Source organism: Cebus imitator, unplaced genomic scaffold (genome assembly GCF_001604975.1).
Source record: "Cebus imitator isolate Cc_AM_T3 unplaced genomic scaffold, Cebus_imitator-1.0 Scaffold162, whole genome shotgun sequence".
Classification (NCBI taxonomy): domain Eukaryota; kingdom Metazoa; phylum Chordata; class Mammalia; order Primates; family Cebidae; genus Cebus; species Cebus imitator.
In genome coordinates this window covers 4,504,542-4,514,276 of record NW_016107477.1, presented here as the reverse complement: position 1 = coordinate 4,514,276, position 9,735 = coordinate 4,504,542, and the positions used below count along the sequence as shown (strand labels likewise).

Genomic DNA, 9,735 nt, shown 5'->3' with positions numbered 1-9,735 from the left:
CTCACTGTAACCTCTGCCTCCCAGGTTCATGCAATTCATGCAACTCTCCTGCCTCAGCCTCCCAACTAGCTAGGATTACAGGTGTACACCACCATGCCTGGCTAATTTTTGAATTTTTTTTAGTAGGGACTGGGTTTCTCCATGTTGGCAGGCTGGTCTCAAACTCTTGGTGATCTACCCGCCTCAGTGTCCAAAAGTGCTGGGATTACAGGTGTAGGCCAACGCACCCAGACGAGAGTTTCAGTTTTATCTTGTAAAATTATTTTCCTTAAGAATTCTTTTTAGAAAACTTGACAAATGATCAATAATCCACTTTCGGTCCATGTGATGTTTTGCAGCATAGCTATGGGTTTCAATTCTACCATGTCTTTTTTTAGGACAAATTTTGCTGATTTAGAGTTGACAAGATTACTTGCAGTTTTTAGTAATTTTACCATGAGTATTTCACCCCATCTACTTTTTAGGGTTAATATTACCAGTAATTGTTACTAGCTGGATACAAGACAGCTACTGAGTAGTATTTTCAGTTGTTCCATGGGACGAGCCGCCACCTCATCAGAGACTTCTGAGCCATGCTCCGGTGTGGGTCCACATTGTCCTGTTGCTCCAGATCCTGAGGAGATGCCCAGCTGTGGACAGCAGAGTGTGAGCTGGTTCTCCAGCACCCTGAACAATACAGCATGGACGAGGAAATTCTGCAGGGAACATGCGACAGGCAGATGCTGCGGGGAGGGAGAGGGAGCAAACAGGAGGGCCTCTCCAAGGAAAGGGGAGCCCTAGCAAGCTCATGCTAGAATAGGGGTTTCCCCACTGGCTGGGCAAAATGCCAAGGGACAACGGGTGGACACTGTAAGGCCGCTGGCTGACTTTCCTGGGTGATAATTCACTGAGAATTTTCCTTTTGTTGTTGTTGTTGTTGTGGCTTTTAAGTATCTAGTGAAATGTTGAATATTTAGAAGGGTGCCTGTTTTTCTTTTTTTGAAATGAAGTCTCTTGCTGCTTAGGCTGGAGTGCAATGGTGCAGTCTCAGCTCACTGCAACCTCTGCCTCCTGGGTTCAAGCAGTTCTCCTACCTCAGCCTCCCGAGTAGCTAGGATTAGACGTGCACATCACCATGCCCGGCTAATTTTTGTATTTTTAAGAGATGCAGGGTTTCACCATGTTGGTCAGGCTGGTCTCGATCTGCTGACCTCATGATCTACCTGCCTCATCCTCCCAAAGTGCGGGGATTACAGGCGTGAGCTACCACACCCAGCCTGGTGCCTGTTTTTCAAAAGTTAACATGTAGTTCACCTGGGGACCTTGTTCAAATGCAGATTCAGATTCCATAGGTCTTGGGGTAAGAGACCTGGCCTTCCTCAGACTCTGAAGCCATAATAAAATCTGTTGGTATAGGACTTTACCTTTACCACATTAAACTCTGCATAATCTTGGTATCTTAACCCACAGTGATCAGAGATTTTAAACATTTACTATTTATCTTTTACTTCCTCAGCTGCAAATCAGCATTTTCAAACTCTACGTGTCAAAGCCCACACGACCACTGGTGGTAGTCAGAGCTTGTGGTGATCACAACTTGTTGTGGCCATAGTGGCTGCTGAGGCATCACTGCTACCCTAGGGGCAGCCAGGGTCTGTCGTGGACAGCACAGCTGCCCCAGATCCAGCCGCTTGGCTCACAGTCTTTTACTAGCAAGCTGTGTCCCTTTGTGAGTGGTAGGCAGCCTGTGAGGATCAGTATCAGGCTCTACACTTGCTTAGTGAATGTCCCCACAATTTTAATTTAAGGCAAAGAGCCAAATCTTGGCAATGCTGAGTTGTTCCTTCCCCTCCCCAGCTGGACCTACTTGATCCCTTCAGCAGCTTGGATTCTGCCCTACGTTCTCCTGGACGCTCTGTTTCCCTCAAATAGTAATGACTCCTTATCTGCGCAGCACTCAAGATCACAGTCACCTTTTCACAATGTGGACAGAGTTAGCAAGTCAAAATACAGGACACTCAATTCAATTGCAGTTGTGTGTGACATACTTAATAGTTACACTAAAAAAAAAATCCATCATTGGCCGGGCGTGGTGGCTCACGCCTATAATCTCAGCACTTTGGGAGGCTGAGGTGGGTGGATCACTTGAGGTCAGGGGTTCAAGACCAGCCTGACTAACATAGTGAAACCATGTCTCAAAAAAAAAAAAAAAGTTAAAAAAGAATCCATCATTGATCTTGAAATTCAGATGTAAGAGTAAGTCCTGTACCTTACATGGCCTCCCTACAGCAAGTTCAGTCTAAGTGGACAGGTGTGAGCCTGGCGAGCTCTCCACCATGGCTCCTTCAGGGAGTTCCTTCCTGGTCTTGCCAGGCTGTGGTGCAGTATGTGGGCGGCAGAGCTCATGCCTCTTCATTCGAGAGAACTTCCCATTCCTTCTCTCTTCCTGCTCTCTGTCACTGAAACAATCTTAACAGTAGTAATGGGATATAAGGTTTTTTATCCTCACATGAAAAACTCAAAAACTGTAGGTGTGAGTTTTTTCAGAAGGCTAGAGCTGCCCTTCCAAAGAGAATCTTCTTGCTCTAATTGTAGCTGCAGTGTTCAGTAGTCACGTTTTGGTCCCCAGGCTCTAGCCCTGCAGACAGGTGCCCCGCTGGTGCGTACAATTCAGACAGATCACGCCTGCTTTCCCTCCCAGATGCAGCAATTTTGATCCCACGGAAACCTCTGTGCCCAGGGAGCCTCCACAAACAGTTCATTCCCTCAGTCTCAGGGATGTGCACGACAGTGGGGCAACAGTGATCCACGCAGGCCATGTCACTGCTTCAAGCCTCAGTCTCCTATCTGTAAAATGATAGGTGGGCAATCGGGCCACAGCTTATTTTGTAGCTGGGCCTCGAGGCTGGGCAATGAAACTTGCATGTTAAAAGAATGCTTGGTTCTTTCTTTCCTGACTCATCTCTGCACTATAAAGTTTAATATTATTAACATGATGACTAAGTCACAGATCATGTCCTGTAGGGAAAATGAATTGGAGTATGATGCTAAAAGCCCTACATCTAGGTACTTACCAGCCATTATTTATCTAAGCATCCTTTGGAAGTCAAGATTATCTCTCTCATTTTACCAATGAGAAAACTGAAGTTCAACAAGACTTGCTTTTGAAGGTTATGAAGAAACCGAGACTCAAGACTTTCCTGCCTAGGCTGGGCGTGGTGGCTCATGCCTGTTAATTCCAGCACTTTGGGAGGCTGAGGTGGGTGGACTGCCTGAGCTCAGGAGTTCAAGACCAGCCTGGGCAATACAGTAAAACCCTGTCTCTACTAAAATACAAAAAAATTAGCCAGACATGGTGGTGGTGGGTGCCTGTAGTCCCAGCTACTGCAGGAGAATTGCTTGAACCTGGGAGGTGGAGGTTGTAGTGAGCCAAGATCACACCACTGCACTCCAGCCTGGGCAAGAGAGTGAGACTGTCTCCAAAAAAGGACAAACTAACAAAAAAAGACTTTCCTCACCAAAGTCCACATTCCTCCCAGTACCCGCATTGTTTCTCTAGAAGCCAGTTTCTAGCACGAGACCCAGGAACAGGAATAGCTCAGCACACAACGCCTGGTTACCGCACCCCCGACGCTCAGCACAATGCCCGGTCACAGCACCCCCGACGCTCAGCACAACACTGGTCACAGCACCCCGATGCCTGAACTAGGTGGTGAGAGCAGAGGGATGCCCGAAATCTGCTGGGGCTGAAGTGAAACACCTCCTGTTGTCATGCTTGTCTAGTGACAGCAAAGTCATCAGACTGCAGAGAAAGTGCATCCATCACTTCGCAGGCTCGGGGCCCCTGGCACGTAATGGACAACAGCACTCTCCCTGCTCGGCAAAAGAGCCCCTATGTGTCGCATTTAAGGGCCTTTCTGCCCCCTCCTCTGCCCAGGCTTGCTATCATGCCTCTTGGGTCTCCTGGGCTCTAGTCTAGAACATTCCAGGGGTACCACCCACCTTCCCTAAAAGCTGCAGGATCTTACTCTGAAGTCTTCACCTGCTAATTGACTCAGGCTTTTCCCTCTGTCCCTCGTGAGAGTCATGGGCCAGATCCTTGCATGGTGCTGGGGCTGAAGCTGCAGACATGGGTCGGGTGCACATCCCCTTAGAGAGCTCCAGAAAGCCCAGGCTGCATCTTGCTTAGCCTGGCTGGACTCAGAAGGTGTGTTTATTCTTAGGATATCCTAGAACATAGCAAGAAATGTGCTCTTCAGCACAGAAATAGTTCCAGTGAAAAGAAAAAGATCACGCAGCACTAGAGCCCATCTCAGGAGATGACCTCAGGTCTCACACCCCATTATCTCCAGATGCCCACTGTTAACTGTACCGTATCAGGGCATTTGAGACTTTCCATCAAGGAGAGCTTAGCTATATAAATTTAACATTGTAGATCTAACTACACAAAACAGAGAAGTCAGCTGTTTGAGCTTTCAATGACAGATATTTTAATTGTGGAATTTTTAAAGCAAAAAAAGCAATGGAAACTTCATTTTTATTCTAGACCAGTCTATCCCAGACATGTTAATTATGGTTGGCTGTGCTGAGTTGTCATTTACCGTGTGAAATGCAAATGTCTGTAAATTGCAATGCCTGGGGCCAAGCCAGGCCAGTGGACTTGTGTGCAGTTCCCACTAGAGCCAGGAGCGGCTCAGACCGCAGACCCAACCCAGTCCACTGGGTTTTGCAAACACAGGTTCCCTCCACAGCAGCAAGGGCTTGTGGAAGGGTGGCAGGCTGATGCCAGCATGCATGCCAGGGGCCTGGGGTGCTCCCCACACCTGCAGAGGTGAGGGGTGCAAAGTGAGCTGAAAACCAAACACTGTGTTCCCCTTTGGCCGTGAAGAAATGCCTCAACCAACTCCGACAGACGCAGGGTGCTCAATCTCTTCACAGGAAGAATGTGTACAAAAAACTCGAAGCTTTTCTTTTTCCCAAATGGCTGTTGAATTTATTTGCTTGATCAATAATGGTCCTGGCAAAAATTAGTTAACCAATGTGAGACATTTGTAATGAAATACTAATTTAAAAAATCCATGACACCTTGATAGAAATTAGAGTTTACACAAACAGAAAAGGAACCTTTGATATTGCCAGCAGCTATAAAGTAAATGTACTGAGACCGACAGGACAGCAAGAAGGCATTTGCACATTTATATCTGACACCCGACCATACTTTCAGTCACCAGAATATCTTCTCTCCAGATTTAAAAAAATAGTATGCTGATTTCTATAACAAAGCTTTTTTCCGTACAAAAATCAAATAATGGCCAACGAGTCACAACAGTGCAATAGGTAGAGGATTAAAAACTGCATCAAACAGGTGCTGAAAATAAATACTACCTAGGAGGAGGAGGAGGAGGAGGAGGAGGAGGAGGAGGAGGAGGAGGAGGAGGAGGAGGAGGAGAGAGCCCTCGTGTGGGGTTTGTTTTCATCCCCTTGAATGTGTGTGGGGTTTGTCTTCCGAGCCACGAGCCTGGCCTGTCGCGGTGCTGTTCACTCTTGACACAGTGTGACTGCAGCACATTGCCTCCAGAGCCCGGCCTCCCAGAAGCCTCAGAGCATCAGAGCATCCGTCTCATCGGATGGACCAGAAACAAGAAAATGGGGTGGGGTGAATCACAGCTATCATTCAAAGGAAAGGAATTTTTTCTATTGCTCAATCTTGTCAATTGGGAGTCCACCAGTAGGTTCACCAAGACGATATGGATCATTTCAAACTTTTGTTTAAGAGAATATATATGGCTTATTCAGGCAAGGAGACGTGTACATTCTAGCCCAAGCAAGCAATCAGAGTCATTCTGTTTTTAAGGAAGGTCAGTCATTTAAAAGACTTCTGGTTTGAGCAACATCCTCTGTGGATGCACCAGGCCAAGGTGACTACCTTTGACCAACCCCGTGAGAAGACCTTTGTTGGTCCCCGCAGTGAGGAACTGGCGGGAATGGGCGGCCTCCTCTCCGCAGGCCTGTCCTGCCAGGGGCAGGTGGGCAGGCTCCACAGGCAGCCCCTGTCTATGGCCAAAGAGGCCATCCTGGTGACTCGGGCTTATGGACTGTGGTTTAGAACTGCAGAAGGAGTTAGGAGGGTAGGCCAGGGAACACCCACCAGCTGCCACTCTGGCCAGTCAGAGAATGTGAGGCAGCTCCCCCATAGGGATCTGCACCGAGAAGGTGTGGAAGGCACAAGCAAGAGTGACGGTACCAGAGATCCCGGAGGGCACGGCTCGTGGCAGCCACAGCAGGCACAGCGCTGACCTGGTGTGGTTCCCCCTTGAATGAAAAAAGAGATCCTGATTCTGCTGTGATAAAAAAGCAAAGAAAGACAATTTTTGGTTTAAAAAGAAGCCACTCAAGGGTTAAAATAGTTATTTTAAGTTAACAAAGAAAATTAATCTTCAAATAAGCTGACACTATCTGGAAAACTCATCTGTCCCTAAAGCCCACAATGCGTCCACTGCTTCATCCTCCCACGGAACCTGAGCCTGATGTGAAGGAGTCAGACATGTAACAGAGGAAGAGTCTGAGAAGAGAAGAAGACACCTTTACAGAATGTACAGCGAGAGAGCCAGCCTGGCCCCCAGGTTACAGTAAGATGCACAGGTCCTTTCAGTCTCACGGACTCCGGATGGCCGTGCAAGCTGCTCAGATGGACGTCTCCTTCCTGTCCCTGCTGGGCGATGGCTTCACCGGCTCCTTGCCTGCCTTTGGCTGCTCTTTAGCTGCTTTCGGTTCAAGGACGCTATCTCTGGGCGGCTGGACAGCACCCCCACGCCACTCGGGCTCCTCGTCCTCCTGTGCCTGCTGGTCGGCCTTGACTCGCTGCATCTGGAGCAGCCGGAGCTGCACTCGCAGCTCGATGATGGCCTCACGCTCCTCGTGAATTGCTTGATTCAAATGATTGTTCTTTATCTTTGGGAATGACAGAAAGGGCAGTTATCATTTAAGGATGTCAGAGGACGATGATTTCTCAGGAGCAGACCGCAGTTAGCAAGGGCTTCCTACAGAGCAATTTCGTTTTGTTAAAGTCAATGGGTTGTGAAACAGAAGACAAACACAATCAGAATGCACAGTGAGCCACGTGACTCCTCAGAATGTGAGGCTGGAAACCCTGCTCCTGATTACAGGAGAGAAACGCAACCATGTGCCAGCAGAAAACCATTATTTTAATAATTCAGTATCCTAGTGTTTAAAATAGACAACTTATATAACATTTTGAACTGATTTCTGAACAGCGCTTAAGGAGAAAATAAAAGAAATTTTAGTAGTAATTAGAGAGGAGAGTTAGAGATCAGATAAAAAACTAAATTTGTTTCAAAGGTGAATATCCTTTGTCTTTTGTGAATGGGATTACTTTAATTCTGAAATGTCCTACTCAAATCAAACTACAGAAAATTAGTATCACTTCTAAATCATCTGGACATACTGGGCAAAGTGTAGGTACTATGGAACAGCAACAGCCTTTCCTGCTGTGGCCTCCACTCTGTGATGGGTGCCAGCCTCCCTTGCGTGAGTGTGGCATGGACTAGGCTCTGCGAAGAGGACGTAAGCACAAGCGCCGAGCGCCACGTGTGCACCCTGCCTTGGTGACCGCGCATGCCTTGCTCCCTTCCCTGCTGACTTAGTCCTGCTAAGAGTGGTAAGACAGAGCAGCCACGTTGGACCGCTGGAAAAAACTGGTGTGGAGGATGATGGGCTGGACTGCCTGCCACACGAGGCATCATCTTGTTTAAACCACTATGTTATTCTCTTTGTTACAGCAGTTCAGCCTACGCCCCAAGTACAATACTTCTGGATTCCGTTTCCCTACTAATATGATCTGAAAATGTTAAGAAAAGAACAGCGGTGCCAATGTGAGGCCTTTCTGAACAGGAGCTCCAGCAACCCTGGTCTCAGCACCTGCAGGGCTTCCTCCCACAGCACACTCCTGCTGCAGCAAGGGTCTCTGCCTTGAGCCTTTGTGGCTGACTCTGAGCCCTGATCGCAGGCTCAGTAGAGGATTCCTGTGCAGGGTGGCTGTGTATGGAATTTTGCTTTTCTATGCAGGGTGTAAGTCTGGTTCGCAGCAGCCACTAAAGGAACCCAAATGAGGGACGCAGAGCTGTCCCTCTGTCCTTAGACTCTTTTCTATGAAGAGGATGTCTTCTCTCAATCTTTACTCAGATATTTTATTTGGGGTAAGAAGGGGAATTGTGATCTAGACCTTTATCGCTGCGATTCCCTCTCACCTGCTGCCTCTCAGGTTTAGGCCAAGAGAAACTCTGAGAAACCCACAGAGAGACTTGAGAGACTGTCCCTTCTGTCACTAGCACTGATTTTGCTGTTCACCTTCTCTGGCAACAGAGGCTAGGTCATTCAAAGCTGCTCAAGCTGACACAGTAAAGTGAGGCTTGCCTTTACTTCAGGAGAAAGGTCTACATATCATACTAAAGTCATGGAATGCCACTTCACAGCCTGAGGAAGACACACAGGTGCCATCTCCTTAGCCAGAACTTAGCTCGTGTCCCACAGACACTCTGTGAGGCATCCCTTAAATTCCTCTCTACTCAGCCTCCCAGCTGGCAATCAAGAAAAAGGACAATTCTGAGGGTAAATATGTGGCCTCTACAACTTTCTGAAAGTTAGTATGCTTTTTTGGCTACTTCCCCCCAAAACTCACTTCCAGCTCTTCGTTCTGTCTCTGTAAATCTTCCAGAATGATCTGCAGTTCCTCCTCATCCTCACTCTCACTCTCGCTCTCAGAGGAGTACTCCTCAGTCTCGCTGCGGCCGTGCTGCTGGCGACTGCAAAGGCGAGAGACAAAGGAAGGCGTTACTGGGCATGCTTGTCTGTGACCTCCTTTATATTTACCCTATTTTCATAAGTCTCCTCAATATAAAACCATTCTCAAGACCTGATAAATAAGAAACTTAAAGATGATTAATTTCACATGCCTAATACTTTTGTAGGAAAGTCTGAGAGATAAAACAATTATGTTTATATTTAAAGAAACATTCTCAGAAGCCTCAAAACCCTTGGCTTTCCTTTACCTCTGAATTTCAGCAATCTCGGCTCTGAGGCGTTCAATCTCTTCCTTTTCTGAGGCAATCTGCCGGCGCAGAAACTGCTCCATGGCCAGGAGCTCCTCCTGTTCAGTCAGGATCTCATTCTCCTGAAATAATGATCACTGGTGAACACCTCTGAGTTTTACTCCAGGAAATGTCACTTGTTTGGGGTCTCCCATGTTGCCCTGAATTCTTGAGCCCCATTGAGTGCTGAACATGAGTTATGTACTTCACAACCAAAAACATCCTATTTCATTAGGGTCAAGAAGAGGCTTCTTTGAGAAAAGGTAAAGTTATTTTAGGGGAACGACTAGATTTTTCTCAATAACAAAATGCCACACAGGAACTTCACATCCTCCTACTGCAAAAGCCCCATGAAGCCCACACACGGGAAGAAGCCAGGGCACGAGGGATGAAATTGGCTTTAGTTTCCCACTCTTTATCCCTCCCCATCTCTCAGGAAAGTAGGTGTATGCAGTGACATTTGATATGGTCACTAGGAAAAGAAGGATCCATGAGATGTCTGGCTGATGTTAGTGTTAACTTTAAGGTAGATCAGAGTAAAGGAAAGATCACAGAAAGTTTTTCTCCTTTCCACAAGCCACCATCCTCTTTAAAGTCCTCAGAGGGTTTTTTTTTTTTTTTTTTTTTTTTTTTTTTTTTTTTTTTTTTT

General features: G+C 47.0%; 1 protein-coding gene across 3 annotated transcripts in view; it reads right to left on the bottom strand.

The window, feature by feature from the left end:
- Positions 1 to 6,372: 6,372 nt before the first annotated feature.
- RALBP1 (ralA binding protein 1) overlaps positions 6,373 to 9,735 on the bottom strand; it is a 65,192-nt gene continuing 61,829 nt past the window's right edge. For all 3 annotated transcript variants that reach the window (XM_017543948.2, XM_037744048.1, XM_037744047.1), the window contains exons 8-10: positions 9,048 to 9,169; positions 8,678 to 8,801; positions 6,373 to 6,930 (exon numbers count right to left, since the gene is read on the bottom strand). In XM_017543948.2, coding sequence (XP_017399437.1) covers positions 6,664 to 6,930; positions 8,678 to 8,801; positions 9,048 to 9,169 — 513 coding nt within the window. In that variant the 3' untranslated portion in view covers positions 6,373 to 6,663. The remainder of the gene's footprint in view (positions 6,931 to 8,677; positions 8,802 to 9,047; positions 9,170 to 9,735) is intronic.